Source organism: Anarrhichthys ocellatus, unplaced genomic scaffold (genome assembly GCF_004355925.1).
Source record: "Anarrhichthys ocellatus isolate YVR2014 unplaced genomic scaffold, GSC_Weel_1.0 scaffold8, whole genome shotgun sequence".
NCBI lineage: Eukaryota > Metazoa > Chordata > Actinopteri > Perciformes > Anarhichadidae > Anarrhichthys > Anarrhichthys ocellatus.
In genome coordinates this window covers 5,104,231-5,123,111 of record NW_022280038.1, presented here as the reverse complement: position 1 = coordinate 5,123,111, position 18,881 = coordinate 5,104,231, and the positions used below count along the sequence as shown (strand labels likewise).

Here is an 18,881-nt window from a genome sequence, read left to right as displayed (position 1 = left end):
ACACACACACACACACACACACACACACACACACACACACACACACAAAGGCTCACAGTTTTCCCATAATCCTCCAGTCATGCAATGAGCATCCACTGACCATACCAATACCCACAAACTGATTCATCCAGCAGTCCTGTCCTTCCTTCCTGTGGTGCAGTGGAGATGACCACACCTTATCATGAGTCAAAGCATGTCTGGCTGTCAACACATCTGTTCTGCTGGAGGACTGTTGTCCGCATCGCACAATGGGCACACAACAGAGACATTTGCATTTAATTAACAATTCTGGTTTCTGGATTGAATGTTTTTAGTTATCACATTATTCTGACATTATGTTGCTGAATATTCAGCCCACGGTCGACTTTTGGCTGAATCATAATGGCGATGCAAATCACTCAAACACCCAATCTGCCGTCCCAAGAGATATTTCCAGCCATTTGTGTTTACTTTAAATTCTCTACTGAAAGCAGAGTTGAGAAGAGAAGCTGTTTGGCTGTTGTAATAACAGCTGTGGGATGCATAAGGGCATGAGGGCTGTTGCTGTGATTTGTGTAAACAAAAAGAAAAGCTGCAGATGTTTGATGACAAAGCTGAAATTGAATCCTCGGCCAGGTGATCCTCTTCAGCATTCACACAGTCACATACTAACAAACACTATAACTGTATTGGTCGTGTTGAATGTCACTAGTTCACACTTCCACAAACACTTCAAAGATCAGTGCTAGCAATGATTGCCTCATGATTGCCATGTTGGCAGACGGGCCACATGCTTTACACATGAGAGACAGGCAGAGTGGGCCGGCCCTGCATACACTGTAATACTCCCATGCACACACATGCTGAAAAATTGCCCGCACTCTTCTTGCTCATTTCTTTGGTCTCCAAACACATGCGTCCCTGAATTTATTTCCCCTCCGCCTATAATCTGGCCCACAGATGGAGAGTGCTTACTGCAACCCGGCCCTCAACACACACGTACACACACTCACTTGAAACACCGGGAGCTGCTTCTGGAAAATTGTAACATGAACTGAGAAAAAAAAAAAAGAAAACAGGAGTGAAGCCGTAAGTGGAAAAGACGACTCAGGAGAAAGTTTTTTTTATTTCCTCTGGAGGCAGCGAAAGACAAACACTAAAATTCCCTGTAACTCTCAGGTCTTTTACCGGTGGGCATTTTCCCTTGTATGCACATGCATGCGTTAACACAATAATACTGTGGCATTTCAGAGTGTTTGTGGGACATTTGGAGAGAGAATTGTTTCCCCCGGCGGAGCCATTACTGAAACATGAAATTAGACCGCAGAGGCATTTTGACAAGGCCTCATAGACACACACTCAGGAGGAGGAGAAGGCTGCGGTTTCACTAGAGGGCCAGTCGAAGCAAAGCAAACAGTCACTACTGGCGCCTGGTGTGAGAGGCGAGCTATTTGAGGGAGGCCCGTGTGTATTAAGGGAAGGCTGGAGTGGTGTCGGTGGAGCAGTGAGCCACTACAGGTATCTAGATCTGTGGTGCATAAGAGCTGCAGGCAGGCATGATGCTCATGTAGTTAATTATGGTCCCATTTAGAGTAAAATAGACCATAAAGCAGGGTATGTTTTTTGGGCGTGGCTGTGATTGACAGATCGCTACCACAGCATTAATAAATTAATTTCAACCTGTCGCCGAAAAATGTCTTATTCGGTGTGAGGTTGTACTTAGCTCTCCCCTCTCATGTCACGCCCGGTTGCAGAAAACCAAGATGGCGACGGCCAAAAACCAAGATGGCAAACTCAAGGCTTCAAAACGACTGGGTGACTGACTATGCCCACTTCTTATATACAGTCTGTTGTTGCAAGAAGTTGTATCCTTATAATTTCTTCATTTGTGTTGACTTAAATTCACAATTATTGGCAGGACATTTTGAGGAAGGTTATTTGTTTCTTCGTTGTTTACCTCAACATGCAACAGACTTTCCCTCTCCCACGTAACTATCAAGGCAGCAAACAGGCAACAGAAAACGAGGCAGAGTGGGAGGCAATTACACACAAAGCTTTTTACACTTAACTCTGGGACAATTTGAAGTAACTGTGCTGATTATACATAGCATTAGGAGATAATGGTAGGACAATATGTAATACCCATGCATAGTATATCTCAACAGTTAGTGTAGCAGTGCATCACATTACGAGTACATTTAAAACTGTTTGCCTCTGGGAGGTAGAAGGCAGCAGAACAGACAGAGGTAGCAAATGTGACAATAAAATATGTGGGTTTAAACATTTCATGGGCAATAATGGCAACAGAGAGAAACAACTATAATTCATAATTATAATATATATATATATATATAATTATATTATATATAATTATAATAATTATATGCGTTATCCTTTAAGGCTTGAATGAGTTGAATCAACCCATGGAAGGATTCAGTTTTGGCTGGTAGGGCAGAGGGTTAGGTTGAAAGAAGGAATGCAGTCACTAAAAGTGAGAAACAAATCTACAAACGTGTGTTTGTGTGTGTGTGTGTGTGTGTGTGTGTGTGTGTGTGTGTGTGTGTGTGAGAGTGTGTGTGTGTGTGTGTGAGGGTGTTGATGTGAGTGTGTGTTTGAACCACAGTTATTTCCTGGTCATTAGTTAGTGGTGGGTTGGCAGCCAAGAGAGCAGCAGCACTTTGGCTTTACACTAAAGCGTGTCATGCACAGTGAGGGCCTTCAAGGCCAAAGCTCAAAGTGTATCCAATTTTATAACTTCAATCAAAGGGAGAGCAACCTTTTAATTGAGGCAGCATGGACATCTGAAGCCCCGCCGCTTCTCCCGGCTAACCTTTGCTCCCCTAACACTTGTAACTCCATGTTGTTTTCTCACTGAAAGTTTATCACATCTGTGTTCTTAAAAAGCTGTCTTCTGTACTGGCTAAAATTCAAATTTGTAAACAAAACACCAAGTACATTTACTCAAATGCTGTACTTAGATACAAATATGATGTACTTGTACTTTACTTGAGGATTTGAAAACTTCTTCCACCTCTGTTTTTTACAGTGAAACGTCACCCCGTGACACTATCATGGGAACTGTAGTTGTGGTCTGCCAACAAAATCGTTATTTTGTCAATTAAAAATTCTGAGCAGCTTTTTCCTATGTAAAGGTTAAGTGGCGTCCTGATCAGACAATGAAGTCACTCTCCCTCTGTGTGTGCTGTAATCCGAGCTTCTTTGTGCTTTCATACTTACGTAGTGTGCATGTTAGTCCCTGTTTGTGTGTCCCACTGTCCCACTGATGACAAAATGGCCGCTGCACTGCACTGCTATCATACGGCGGTTACCCCCGATAACACTGTCCCGACCCATAACGCATACCTTCTAACACCTTCCACCTGCCAAATACCGTGTAAATGTTGGCTGTGGCAGTTAAAAATTCCAGGTATACCAGCCACATTTTATATATTTTTGTAATTATAAAAAAGTCAGCGATCATGATACATTACACCTTTCTACTGTCTGGTACCACTGACTCTGTGTTTGGAATTCTACATAGATTCTGCATAACTTTCAGAAGTGGCAGACAAAAAAATTGGGCAGTTGAAATATTTAGTGACCTGACACATGTGACAGGTGAGGAAAAAAAGATAAGGACAGACAGATAAGGACAGAAAAAACATTGAGTTATGGATGCAAGTGAGAGAGGGTAGCTAGGGCAGGGGGCGGGGCTTCAGCTCTATATAACGGCAACGGCAGACATGGGCCTCTAGTGATTTGAAGCTTTCCCAGTGCCTCACTTTTACTCCGTTATAGTGGGTAACTGGTAAACAAACCAGGAGGCCAAAGTTACGGGGAAAGCTGGCAAGACCTGGATGATTGTGCATGTGTGTGTTGTGTGTGTGCGTGCACGTGGGTGTGTGTGTGTCTCTTTGTAAACGATGCCACGGCATGCTGAGACTTGGCTGAGGTCTATGGGAGGATCGGCTCACCCAGTGCCGGAAAACACTTACTTCCTTGCCACTCACGCTCGGCTCAGTGTAGATCTGATGAGAAATGAACAGAGAGAGAGGAAGAGATAAACAAAAAGAGACAAGAGACTTCATAAATGTGAGACAAAGACACACGCTACATCCGGTTCTACATACAGCTGCAGATGATTTAAAGCGAATTGAGGCTGAGAAGATGTTTTTTTGATGTTGTGTGGGCCTGTGTGACTGACGTAAAGGCATTTTGACGATCAAAATATGGACATACGTATGATTTCACCTCTCTTTCTTTAACACCTCCTCCGTCCTTCTTTCTTTCACTACTCCATGCTAGGTTTAAAGGAAATGACACATTTACAGTCAGAATGGCTGTGATTGTATGTTTTCTTCTCCTGTGCCTTTTTCAAGCAAACATATCCCACTTCCTCTCATTTTCTACTTGTTCCTGCTCACTTCTATTAGTAGAAACTGAATGGTGTGAAATGAAAATGTACATATTGCCCCCCCCCCCTCCTGCTTTCTCTCGCCTTCCTCCTTTCTCTGTAAATAGCTTAGTTTTTTTATTTCAGATGGAAAGAGTCAAGGGAACCTACTGTCTGGTTTCCTGGCCAGATAAAGTAAGGAAAGCCTGAATATGTTCTCCTGCTCTGCTTTTTATTAGGCCTCAGTCTCACAGTCTATCATTATGGCTCACACAAAAACACACACACCCACACATTTGTACCCGACTTTCTATAAATAGAGTGTTCTATGAATCAAATTACCGGTAGTTTTTTGAGGTGGTTATCTACAGGATTTTTTTTGCATTAAACGAGCGATCTCATTTTTTTTTGTGCTGTCTCACGTTTACACAGCGAAGGTCAGCTGTAGTTGGGGCTCTTGTCTTTGTTTGCAGTCCCTGTGTCTCTTCAGTGTCTTCTGAACAAACTGCTTTTGTCTCTGACAGAAATGTAAAAAAGCATCGCTTCCTGTGAGCCAAGACAGTTCCAGAGACTTACCTTACTAACACTGGCAGTTTAAGGCATGTACATTTTGTGTCACATTGGGAAATTACCAGTGGACATTTATTTATTCACGCCCACCTGACAGCTAAGGATCGTTGGAGGAGTAGTTTTCCAGAGAAGCTCCCCGAGGAGGGAAGCAGAGAGGGGAGACAGCCTCCAGCCAGTTCCCATGCCCGGCTAACCAGCTAACTGTGGCCTGGCTCTTCACTAGCTAAACAATGGCAGACGTCATCGAACCGCAGCTGGTGAAGACATTAGCTTTACAGCAGAGGAGAGGTCAAAGGGCAGGGACCTCACAGGGCCCTGACAGGATGTCCTGGATACCACTTCTCATCCTCTGCGCACCAGCGGCTTCTCCGGTCTTCATAGCGAGGAGTGACTTTGAAGAAAGCCAAGCACACAGCTAAAGGTGGAGGTCAAATCACTGATATCTCTCCTTCTCTCACCCCCCCCAACCCCTCTCCCAACCCTTGTGACAGGCGATCAAGCCAGCAGCACATTAATCAATCAGACATTTCCTGCCACTGCTTCATTTCGCCTCATCTCACTGGTCCAGCTCTACAGGGACGTGGCCATTAAAACCAAGAGACAGAGAGGGGCAAGGAAAGAGATGAGGGATGGAGCATTAAACAAGGCTGTTCTTGTGTCCCTCAGAGTGGCTCTTAAGTGCTTTTCCCCGGACCCGTTAGTCACACTGGAGACACTTAGCCCAGCCCCAGGATAAACACACTTGTAGGTTCAGTCTCGTAGTGTATATCAGTATATCAGACCTCCTGATTACAGTCATGTTAACATGCATACATCAACTCGCTTTTATTAAAAACACTCCCAACAGGTTTGCGTATGTGATTTTCATCCATTGTGCATTTGCCAGTAATGCTCGAGTCACGCCTTATTTGGCTGCCCATTGCAATATATTCTGACCAATATACCCAACTGGCTGAGTCAGCGTATTTCACCTTTATTTAGACTGCCTTTGTTTTGACTGCTCCATTCAAATAAATCCATCTTTCTTTTAAGATTATTTTTGGGGCTTTTGCCTTTCTTGGATTGACAGATCATCGACAGGAAAGTTATGTTGTAATCGTATTGTGTTCATGACATCTATTGCACTGGGCAGTCGGACAGAGGACAGAGGATGTTGTATGCTGGAGAGATTGTAAAGCCCTCTAAGGCAAATTTGTGATTTGTGATATTGGGCAATACAAATCAAATTTAATTGAAATTCTGATTCAAACCCCAGCCTCTGCGGTAAGGACTCAGCCTACACGGAGCACCTGCATCTTTCTTTTGACTTAAACCGATATTTATTTTGTAACTTAAACAGTTTTGGCAAAAATCCAATCATTTTTGGTTATTGAAGAATTGTCACCAACGTTTGCACTGAGTGGGAGGTTTTACAGATAAAGCGTGAACTTGTTACTGCTTACTCACCGTTTCTAACCCGCCCTTAAACATGTCTTTTGCATTTCCGTGCTACAGTTAAACTCAGCTCAGCTAAAATACAATGTAATTACGTTACCGATATATCTGCAATAAGCTAATTTTGGCTGATGTATCAGCATTTATTAGGTCAAGTATAATATTTTGTTCCATTCCTGCACTCGCGATGAGGCTTTCTCGTAGGATAAGGCTTTAATCCGAATCTATATTAATATCCATGTGTTTGCTTTCTTAGATGGTTTTGCACTTCTATATATTTCCTTTAACTTTATGTTTCTCACATGTTTTTCTGAGAGGATGCGGCTTCTTTTCTGCCTCACCTCAGCCACGTTCCCCATTGGGGACGAATAAAAACTAGGTTCAAGCTGATGCAGGTAACAGCACAAAAAATCGTAACAGCTATTCTTCATATATTCTACAAAATTTTTTTTTTACAAGCCTCTGAGATCTGTGAAGAGGATAAATCTGTATTTCCTGCTATTACACTTTGTTCCAGTAAAGCACGAGTTAGCTGTAACCTGTGCATTCCAGTTTCAGCCAGAAACACTAAATGATTCACATCTACAAAAGGAAATTAACTTTATACTCTGTGGCCACTTCACGTAAATGAAAGTCATTAAGGTTTTAAAAGGGAGTTAGTTATTAACCCGAAAGGTGTGAATGCTCCTCTACATCCTGAGCAGCTGTTAAGGCACGGTGACTGACCTCTTGCAGCACAGGAGTGCCCTTTGGAAACTGGCTCAGAGTCATGAATAATGCACATTAAAGCACTGTGTCTCACTCTCTTTCTCTCAGTGGAAACAGCATCTTTCTCAATCTTTATCATCCCCAGTTACTTTCATCTGGAACCCTCTTAAATACCCACTGCTGCCGTTATAGATTAGAATTTTACAGTTTTTAATGTAGAATTTATTTTGAAATACCTACACATCATCTGTCACTGTCATTGTAAATCCTACACGCTGTATATACAGTATCCAGACATGTAAACATGCACACACATAATCATACAGTCCGTAGACATTCAGTATTTATTTCTTTGTATTTGTATTGTTTGCAGCTTACAGAAGACATGACTTTTACACTTGACTTGTTTTATTTTAATTCTCATGTCGGTGATTGCTTGGTGCATATATTTATATAGCATGTTTATGCTCTACCTATATTTGTTCCCTATATTATTTACCTATATTTGTCCAGCTTTGTTGTCTTTGTTCCTAGCTGTTATTTCTATTTATGTATAAATACATCAAGACCAAATTCCTTGTATAAATGTTAAAGCTGAATCTGACACAAAAACACACACACGCGTTACAACAGACAGTGAGCAGGGGTGGTGTGTTTGAGTCATCTTTTAAATAGAGCAGTGGGAGTAAAGAAATACCACCAGAATGGAGACTTTGCGGTAAGAGTAAGTGGATGATTCACATGAAAGGACTAAACTGCCTGGATACTTCAGCAGCTTTTCTCTTGTGTATGAAGGCCTGCACCGTGATGTAACTTTACACATTCTTTTTAATATCTGTCTGTGTGTGTGTGTGTGTGTGTGTGTGTGTGTCTGTGTCTGTGTGTCTGTGTGTCTGTGTGTTTGTTTGTGTGTGGAAGTAAACTGACCAACACAAAGTCTGCAGCCCAGAGAATGGCACTGTAGAATAAATACATCTCATCTTTAGATCCACTAGTCTAGATTTGTGGAAAGTAACTTAGTACATTTACTCAAGTACTGTGCACATACATACAATTTTCATGTACTTGTACTTAAGTCTTTCCATTTTAAGCTACTTTATGCTTCTACTCCACTACAATTGAGTAGAAATTCTGTGCATTTTACTACATTTCATTTATCTGACAGCTGTATTTGTACTTTTTGTTGCTAATACTTTGATGTTGATACTCTCCTCGCTGCTTCGCCAGACCCCACTTAGAGCCAACCCCCGCTGCTGAAGACCCATGCAGGCGGTATTGTGGGCCCGCTAGAGGGAAGAGAGGCACAGGAGAACCAGAACCAGGACTGAGCAGAGCAGACTGTTAGAACCCTACTGCAGTCAAATTAGAGGTTTTCTAAAAGGAATCTGGTGCTCTAAAGAGACTCTGGTGCTCTGAAACTATACCACTTTTGTCCACAGGGACCGCCAAAATCAACACAAAATGAAAGTTCGTTGTATTAACTTTTAGAAAGAAATATCTAAATACTTCTTCCACCACCGCTGGTCGAGCTCTGACACCAGCTGGCACAACACACTCCCTCTCTTCCCCACTCCAGTCCACTTGCCTCTCAGGCTTGCTTAACACCAACCCTGCAGGCTATTAAAACCTCTTTACTTCTGCTGAATGACCTGCTCCATTGTTTTCCTCAAGCATTGTAAATGCAGCCAGAGAGAGTCTGCAGCGACTCCTCATTGGAAAACCAAAAAGAAAGCGAGTAGGCCAAGGCAAAAGAAGAGGAAGTCAAGCTGTCACCCTTGTTTGTGTCTCCAACTTCTCTTTCCCCTGACATTTTCTTTCTATTGATCTTAGTGTTGTGGCTCCCTGTGAAATGGCAGTCCGGTGTTGATGGATGACACATTTTATTACGGAGGGCTTTTCCAGGACTTTGTGTCACAGTGTGTGAGCACACAAGCTGGCATTTTAAAGTCTGTCTCCTGTATATGAAATATGACCGTATGCGACTACTGCAGAAGGCCAGTACATATGAGGCAAAAGGGGATTAGAACTGGACTGCTGATCCACTTATAAGAGAAAACATCTGAAAAGGAAAGTTATTGCCATTTTAGCATTTACAGGGTGCAGCCAATGGCCTGGCAATCGTTCATTTCAGAGGGACATGTATTGGCCATTCAGTTATAACATACATTAAAGTAATAGCTTGCACATGGGCAGTAAAGGCACAGCGGGGCTACAAGGAAACTTTGCGTACAAATTTTTTCTCGTTTTGTTTGTCACTCACCAAAAACACTCCAAACCTCTCTTACCTTTCAGCATCTCTGAGCCAGGTCGTCTGTTGGCAACCTTTAATATTTGGCTATTCAAACTAATAAAGTTTTGAGGAAGCAGTGTCAATAAATAAACAGACGTTTTTCTTTTTCCTTCTCTCTTATCAAACGCCATGTGTTCATCGTGTGCTAATATCCAACATTAATAGAATAACTGCGTGTGAACACCTGTGTCTGTTTGTGAGCAGACATATGTTCAGGTGGTGAACATATGTTTTCGTGTCTATCTGGCAAAAGAACACACACCCATGCACCTGCAGGGAGTGTGACCTGGGTTTGTCCAACACAAAACATGAGCATGTTGTCATTAGCAACCTCTTTGTTAGCAACCCCAAACAGGGAAGCACTGATCGAGCATTGTGTTTCCTGCTCTGAAGGGTCAGAGGGTCAATTCATTTTTTTCAATTTCAGTTTCTTGTTTGTAGAAGTTTCATTTATATTTTCCAATAACTAGGTGCAGATGCATGTTTATGTTGTTATACTATATTATACAATATCTTGTATTTTTTTATTAAAAATATTGTTTAAATCAGTTAGTTATAATAAATGCTGCTTTCTTTTCTGACATCAAATTTTTCGCTTGGCTTTCCTCTTAGTTTGAATAATTACCTTGAAAGTTTAGAGGCTGAATACAGATCAATTCAGTTATCACTATCAATATCTTTGATCATCACCTTAAATAAGCTTTTCTTCTAAATTGTAATGATCCATCCATCCATCCATTATCTTTAACCGTTTATCCTGTTCAGGGTCACAGGGGAAGGGGGGGGGGGGGGCGCTGTCCAGCCCGGGAATCTAACCTAAATTGTGATGATGACTGACAGTATTCTATTTATTTTAAAGTTGTTTCTTAGCTGTTGCGACATGAAGCAGAACACAAAAAACAGCCACTGAAAGACACACAACACACATATTCACACACACACACACACACACACGCTTCACATGCCTCAGTCAGACGGGTGTGTTCCGCAGCTGATAAGCCCACAAGTGCCTCCAGCGTTGAGTCAGTAAAGGCCAGTCGGCCCTCGTCAGTGGGAGCTGCTGGTCCTGCTGGTGGATCATTCCTCTGGAACGAGACCAACACGAGCCTCAGGACACCGTCTCGCAGCCCAGCTGCCCAGCACGCTGCTGAAAATGTCCAGATAGCAAGTCATTTAATTTAGTGTTTGTGTATTATCGCTAAGTGTCCAGCGTGAGTTACCTAACTTCCAAAGATATCTTACTTATTTTTACCTTCGGATTTTGTTACTTTCAGACAGAGGCTAGCTGCCTCCCTGTTTCTATTCCAACAGGATCTCACAGAAACACATGAAATGAACACGTATTACGTGGTGGTGATACATAATGGGTCAAATTACTTGCCGCCACCACAGAAACAATTTAACGTTTGATTTAGGCAACAAAACCACTTAGTAAGGTTTAGGAAAAACACCATGGTTGGGCTTATGATAAAGATGTAAAACATGTCTTTTAAAAGCAAAACTGAACAACACGGACATTGGTCTCCTGTGTCCTGAGGCACGCACAAAAGTTGTTTTTCCAAGATACTCTATAACTCAGCAAATTGACCAAAATATCAAACTATTACTGGAAGTGGGGGGGATTAGTTATCTAGAATTAATCCTGTTGTGATAGCTGTACTGTTGAGCCATTTTCTGTAAATGGCCTCTTCATTGACATAAATGTCTGACTAAAATGAACATCAATCTGCCCAGATGGACTGGGTACCACCTTTAGCAGGGCAGGTTTGGCCGGTCTCCATGTTCCACACTGTATGTATGTTCTGATGCAGCGCAGCAGAAACTGTTGACTCAGCGCTCTAAAAACATCAGGCGGAACAAAGACAGGCTGTCTAGTCAACAGCCACGGTCAGAGAGCAGCAAGCACCTTACTAATCCTGATGTTAAATGCAAACTCTACCAACTCCCAAAGGCACTCTGGCCCCGCATCTGTGGACAACTCCTGCACCCGGTTCGTTTTCAGTAACTCGTTCTCACATGCTACACAGAATACTCCCGTTATTTGGTGAAAATTTAACACATGAGGACAAGTGAGAAAATAATGAGCAGGCAGGAGAAGAGAGTGTGAGAGCAGGAGAGAGATAAGCAACAAGGGGAGACAGTTTTCTGACCACCTCTCCGCTGACAGTTTGCGCTGTTCTCAAACTCGTTCTGACACTCTGGCTCATGCATGTCACTCATCTCATGCTTTCTGGGTGACAGGCTGTACTGTATGTGAGTGTGTGGACTTCTCAGTGTCTCCATGGGCACTCTTTATAATCGTCTACGCTCACTTTCTGTATGTGCTAAAATCTCCAGCCAGACTCTGAATCACCCACCGCCTTCCCCAGCACTCTGACTCACACCTCAAGCAGCCTCGTGTCCATTCTTCACGGTATGTCTTCCCCCCCCCCACACAACACACACTTCATTTTTGCTTACATTCTTCGCCACTCAGGGATGTGCAAACAAACTTGAGACAGGGGTCAAGGCAACTGAGTCGATGGCCACCTGCTGGTCCTCATAAACAGGCTCCAGGCTGTGTGTCGGGGGGTGGCAGGAGAATAATTAGTCTACTTTTAGCTCTGCACCAAAAAACAGAAAAGATCCAATCACTTCCTCTCATGCAGCACTCATTTAAGTTATAAGTTGAACTGATCTCTGCATTGAGCGTCACAGATCTTGATTACTTAGTTGCGCAGAAGAGAAATTCACTGACAGAGCGACTGGTCTCACCAAATCCAAATAGTCTGCACGACCATTGGTCTGACAAGGCCGGCTTTATGGAGCAAGCTGTCACCTTTATCAGTGTGCCAGGGTTTCAGAAATCTATCCAGTTGGGTTTGTGAATATCAGAGGCTCGCTGGAACAAAGAGCTGCTTCAGAGAAACAGGAAATAACAGTGACAAAGAGGGCCTGTTGATGAGAGGCACAGATCTGCCTAATGAGAGCCACAGTTATGTGTCCTGCTGTTGCTATTCAAATATCATGGAAACCACCGTATTGGCGTTGTGACGCGTGTATGCATGTTATCTATTTGACACCTACGGTCATTTACATTTGGTACTCTAAAAGCAGTCTGTGGACAGCGGCCTGTGGAGATTGGACACAAACTATTATGTTGGATTTGTATGGAGTCATTGACGACTATTCTTAGTGCTCTATGTTGTGGTCACATTATATTATCACATCCTTCTTAAATGTAAAATGCAACCTTCCACACGACAAAAAGCACAGAACGGTAATGTATTAACAGTCTACTACTGATTTACTGTACATGTACTTTTTGATTACTTACTCATCAGTCATTCTAATTCACCTAAAGCTACACATATCAATATTATTCTCATATCACCAATGGATCAAATGACTAAGAGAAATGTGAAAGGAGGAAACACATCCTCTAACTTTGCAATTTCCCTAAGCTCCATAAAAAGTTTCAGTATCTTTCACCTTGTTGTTTAGATTTTGTGGCCTCAACTTAAGGTTTTGGTTCAGTCTCAGTTTCCATCTGCTGCAAGCAGCTGTTTTCACAGGACAAATCTTGGATGAACCCTACATTTAGCTACCTGCCCAGAACCAAAAAGCAGACAGCTGGGGAATAAAGTGAAGCATTTAGCAGCTTAAGAGCCAGATATTTCTCTCAGAAGTTGGTTGAGACCAAAACAGAGCTAGAAGAAGAGAAGACTTCTCTTCAACAGGTCACCAGAAAAACAACGTGGCAACATATGTTGGCAATAACTAAGTGTGAAAATGTCAGTGTCACTTTTGTAGCTTGTTATCCAAAACACATCAAATACAATTTTGAAATCTTTGCTTTTTAACTTGTTTTCCTCGTAACAAAAACTTTGATGAAACTTTTTTTCTGTAGGTTTGAAATCTTCAAACTGACCCACTCTTTTTTTTTTGTCTCACCCCGACTCTCATGAAGCTGCACAAAGGAGCAGTCCATCAAATATTATGTATTTGGAAATGACTGCAGACAAAGACATTGGCCGTATTAGTTGTAAATGTCAAAGTGGGCAAATTATACGTACGTGAAATGTCATTTAGCTTCAGACCAACACATTAAATGTCACTTCTGTACATTCACACATGAAATGCCACGGATAGGATTTCTCCCAATTGTTGTGGAGCGTTCAACCTCTTGTGTGTGTGTGTGTGTTTAAATAACACACATACGGTATATAGACACACACGCAGAAGATGAGGTGATGATGGGAATTCTGCATGCTCGCATAGCTGTCTGTTTTGATCAAATTATAATGACAACAAAGCAGGTGTCCTTAAATTTAGGCTCATCTGTTCTGTGCTGAACTCACTGAACTCCCTGTTCACTCTCTCTCTCTCTCTCTAACTCCCTCTCTGTCTCTTTCTCTCACTCTCTCTAAGTCCGTCTCTGTCTCTCTCTATCTCTATCTCTCTCTGTCTCTCTCTCTCTCTTAGTCCGTCTCTGTCTCTCTCTCTCTGTCTCTCTGTCTCTCTCTCTCTCCCTCCTCTTAGTCCGTCTCTGTCTCTCTCTCTCGCTCTCTCTCTCTCTGTCTCTCTCTCTCTCTTAGTCCGTCTCTGTCTCTCTCTATCTCTATCTCTCTCTGTCTCTCTCTCTCTCTTAGTCCGTCTGTCTCTCTCTCTCTGTCTCTCTCTCTCTCTCTCTCTCCCTCCTCTTAGTCCGTCTCTGTCTCTCTCTCTCGCTCTCTCTCTCTCTGTCTCTCTCTCTCTCTTAGTCCGTCTCTGTCTCTCTCTATCTCTATCTCTCTCTGTCTCTCTCTCTCTCTTAGTCCGTCTTTGTCTCTCTCTATCTCTATCTCTCTCTGTCTCTCTCTCTCTTAGTCCGTCTCTGTCTCTCTCTCTCTGTCTCTCTGTCTCTCTCTCTCTCTCCCTCCTCTTAGTCCGTCTCTGTCTCTCTCTCTCGCTCTCTCTCTCTGTCTCTCTCTCTCTCTTAGTCTCTCTCTGTCTCTCTGTCTCTCTGTCTCTCTGTGTCTCTGTATCTCAATTCAATTAAAATGGCTTCATTGACATTTAGTAACACTGTACATATTTCCAACGCATATTTATTTGTCGAAAAGTATTAAAATCAATAAAATAAACTGAAATCCTACAAGTCAACGTTGGCTGGAACAATACCAACAGGGAACAAGCTCTTTCTTTCTTTCTGGACATACATGTAGAGGAGGACTGACAGTGGCCAGAGAACACGGGGACAAAATCGAGGCCTGTTTCCTGGGCTTTAATCATAATAGGAGTTATCTGGTGTGTAATTTGTAGCTGGGTGGCACCTAAATAAAACCCCTCTCCGTCCTCCCACTCCTCACATTCCCACAGACACATGTTAAGCTGCTGGGATCGCTACATGATGACACATGCAGCCTTTGATGTCCTCCTCTATGATAAATCACGACTGCAGTGGGACACGGCATAAAACTGCGACCAGTCTTCGGAGAGACAGTACGCGAAGAGGTTTTTATCGGTGTGCAGCTGTTTGATGTTATCCAGAGCAGATAATCATTCCTCCCATAGTCAGCCGACCGCACCACAGCTCCAGTAAGGACGCCGCCCCGCGTTGAATGTGGCTTCATCAACTCTTCAGCTCTCACTTGTTCAGACTGTGTTCTGCAGACTTCTGTAACTTCTTTCAAATCAAAGTACAATTTACGCCAGTGCTGTGCTTTCATATTTACTGAGATCACATTAAATACTGCTACCAATTATCTTGTTACACAACAGCAAGTTGTGTAATGAAGACTTTGAAGACCGGACTTCTTCTTGCACAGATAGTTCTTCATGCAAGGGCAAGTAATGTCAGTGAAAACAGGAGAAGGGAAGGACCCATATTTGTATTACAATGGGTCAACAGAGTTTCCTGTTTGTCCAGATGGAAGTCAGCTGTTACATGTAAACACACTGAAGTTTAAGAGCGCTGGTTAAAAACTATATTAATAACATGTGCCAAGACCTACTGCAGAAGTGCTCTATCTTTTTCCAGTGCTAAGGAATACTCAACGTGCTTTGCCCGGGGAATATTTTTGCAATCATCTTCTTTTTTTGCAATTATATATTTTCAAATTAATTTGATGGACATCATATATATATTTTTAATGTATGCACTCTGGCACCTTATTTACTTTAAAAGTACAAAACAAACCCTCGATTCGTGAATCAATTTATTTTCATTGTGACTTAGAAAATGACTGGAATGCCACCCAGCAACCCTGCAGGCCGTGATTTGAGTATCACTGCTGGTCTTCTGTATTTCTAAATCAAAAACCTGACTTTATCGATTCAGTTTCTTTTAAAGCGTCATCACACTGTGTCTCAATCTGTTAATTTACCTAATGTTCTTTCAAAAGTACCAGATTTACAAACTTGCTTTCAGTCAGAATTCAAGTTTTGTTTTGCATCAGCAATACTAGCAAATGGACAAAATTAGCGACAAGCTGGTGAACAAAGCGGAGCATTTAGCTGCTAAAGAGCTAAATATGTTTCCTCAGGAGTTGGTGGAAACCAATACAGAGCAAAAAGTTGAATGAGTATTGGATTAACATTAATAAGAAATAAACAAGACTTCAAATTAATGCTAATCTTGCTCAGGCAACAAGTCTGCTTTACCACAACAACTTCATGAGGTGATACTATGTCAGTGTATAGCATGTTCTGCTGCCACCAACTGTCCAAAATAATCAGTGCATGACAAGCTACTTCAGCAGGATCATTATTTACTGTTTTGTTATTTCTGTCCACTGTTTTCTTTAAAAAAGGTTACGTTGGAGTGGAGATCTCTGACCTTTAGGACTAACCCCAAACCTCTTTTCTCTCCCTTCAGGACAGGAGAGCTTTAACTCCCGCTCCCTGGCCCTGCAGGCCCAGAAGAAGATCCTGAGCAAGATGGCGACCATGGTGGTGGCCAACATGCTGACGGACGACACCAGCAGCGAGATCTTGGACGAGCTCTACAAGACGAGCCGGGAGTTCACCAAGAGCAAGAAGGAGGCCCACAAGATCATCAAGGACGTCATCAAGATCGCCCTGAAGATCGGCATCTTGTACCGCAACCACCAGTTCAGCCCCGACGAGCTCGACACGGTGGAGCGCTTCAAGAAGAAGATGAACCAGGCGGCCATGACGGCGGTGTCGTTCTACGAAGTGGAGTACACCTTTGACAGGAATATTCTGTCAGAGCTCCTGCTGGAGTGCAGGGACATGCTTCACAACCTGGTCGAGCAGCACCTGACGGCTCGCTCGCACGCACGCATCGACCACGTTTTCAACCATTTTGCCCACGGGGAGTTCCTGGCCGAGCTGTACGGGGACAGAGAGGAGTACAGACTCTCCCTGAGGAAGATCTGCAATGGCATCAACAAACTGCTGGACGAAGGAACGCTTTAACCTTACACACCAGACCTCCTTCACCTCTAGCTTTTTTCTCCTCTTTCTCCTGCTGGTCTCTCCTGCTTCCTTCTATTTCCTTTTCACTTGCTCACATCCTCCTCCTTCTTTTCGCTCTCGTCTTCCTGTTTCTTCTTCACGCATTTCCATGAAGCTGGCTGTAACATCCTGCTGCTTTGGTTCATTTGAGAGGAGTTTTTTTTTTAGACTGTCTTTCCCCTCAACGGATCATTGCTGCACACTGGGACAGCCTGTATCATGTTGTATGCATTATAGCATTACCAGTCACCCTCTTTGTGTGCAAAAGTGTACTGTACCAATGGCCAAAAAACATACATTAGGTATAGTTGGATATGGAAGATAATCAGTCGTAGTAAATCTCTCTCTCTCTCTTTGTGGGTGGGTGTCTGTGCGTGTGTGTGTGCACATGTGCTTGTATGGGATTTGCTTGAATTATGTGTTTGTACATAAGACCAATGGTGTGTGTATTATGTATCTGTGTCAATCTTCTCTACAAGGGTGTAACACTTGTCTTTTATTAAAGATTTCTTGTAAACATTATTTTGCTGTTCTTCTGACAACAAAACCTTCACGTGAACTTAGAAAAAGTTTAATAAGGAAAGATGGGTTTGTTCCTTTGTGTTGGCAGTCATAATGATCATTTTCTCTCATGACTCATTTCTTTGGCGACGTGTGAAGGAAAACAATGATTTGCCTGCTGGCCAGTTACTTTCAGAATAAAGCTTCAAATTTACTAAAACTAAAATAACTAAAGGTTTTGCTGACCTTTTTTTCCGGAAACAGCCGCCATGACAGAAACAGCATGGGTGGATCAGCTCTGGAAGATAAGCCACAAATGGTGCATTAAACTACTCCTTTCCCGTCCATTTGACCCACATGCACGCCAGGCATAAATTTGCCAACGATCATTTTGAAATGAGCAGGAAAATCACTGATTTGTCATTTCTGGTTCATTAGATGCCGTCTGGTCTATTCTGCTCTCCGGTCCAGGAAAACATATTACTGGTGGCTTGGTGTGACTCCAATTGAACTATTTTGGCAGCCGGAACAGGAGAAGTCCAGTTTTATGTCTCTGTCTCCTCGTGGAAACACAAAACAGACAGACCACCCACCATTTAAACCTCCATTTAAACTCACACTTCAAGTTAGTTGTCTAGTTATTCTATCAATTTAAATGTTATTGGACATCAAGAGAAATGTATAAATGTACTTAATTTACTTCTATTGGCCTTTGTTCTTTTTGTCTCCTGCTGTCGTTGGACAAAATATCCAGCTTGAGAGATAAAATGTGTCAAACACATAATTCATAAAGGAGATGAATTCTGATTAGAGAGCTGTTACAAGAAGAGAAGACACACATATGCATGCACACATGCATATTTATCTTTTGATGTTGTTCTGGGTTGTCTCTTTATCGTCCATCCTCCAGGCAAACTCAACACAAGTGAATTAAGTAGTATTAATTAGTCACGTATGTGGTTTTGGTCAGTCAATCTTCTCAACTAGCTCTCTTTCTAAAGTGTTGAACTTTTCTTTTAACTCTAATCACACCTTATTCTTAAAGATTTAAAAAGAATGGTCAAAAGAGAGTCAGCATTCAATAGATATATATATTTTTTTAAAGCTCTGAAAACGTTGGATACTACAATTCCCACAATGCATATTTCCCTTAAACCCAACTGCCTGGTAAACCCACATCTTTCATTCCCAATGCCCCAAGTTTGTAACACTGTCTCCAAGCCCAAGTAAAAATAACCCTTGAGACATAATTAGGGGTCATTTTCTCAGACTTGAAAAAAATGACCCCTAATGATGACATAATACAACTGTCTTCGCAGGCTGGGTACTCACGACTCAATGACCTTTCATGTGTAAAATCAGTGGAATTCTTACATTAAATGTGTTCTTACTATAAGATGTTAAACTCAAACTTGTTCTCAGAAGCGTAATTAAACAAGACCACACAAACAACAGAAAAAACACATGTATCTTCTCAAGATAGAGGAGCATCGCTGGACTAACAAGGAGACATGTGGACAGACACACAGGGAGACACATAGACAGACACAGGGAGACACAAAGATA

At 42.3% G+C, this 18,881-nt stretch overlaps 1 protein-coding gene across 1 annotated transcript in view; it reads left to right on the top strand.

Moving 5' to 3' along the window:
- Positions 1-18,870, top strand: part of tnfaip8l3 (tumor necrosis factor, alpha-induced protein 8-like 3) — a 22,133-nt gene extending 3,263 nt beyond the window's left edge. Inside the window, exon 2 of the mRNA XM_031848652.1 lies at positions 16,213-18,870. Within this exon, the coding sequence (XP_031704512.1) occupies positions 16,213-16,775 (563 nt within the window). The 3' untranslated portion in view covers positions 16,776-18,870. The remainder of the gene's footprint in view (positions 1-16,212) is intronic.
- Positions 18,871-18,881: the final 11 nt, after the last annotated feature.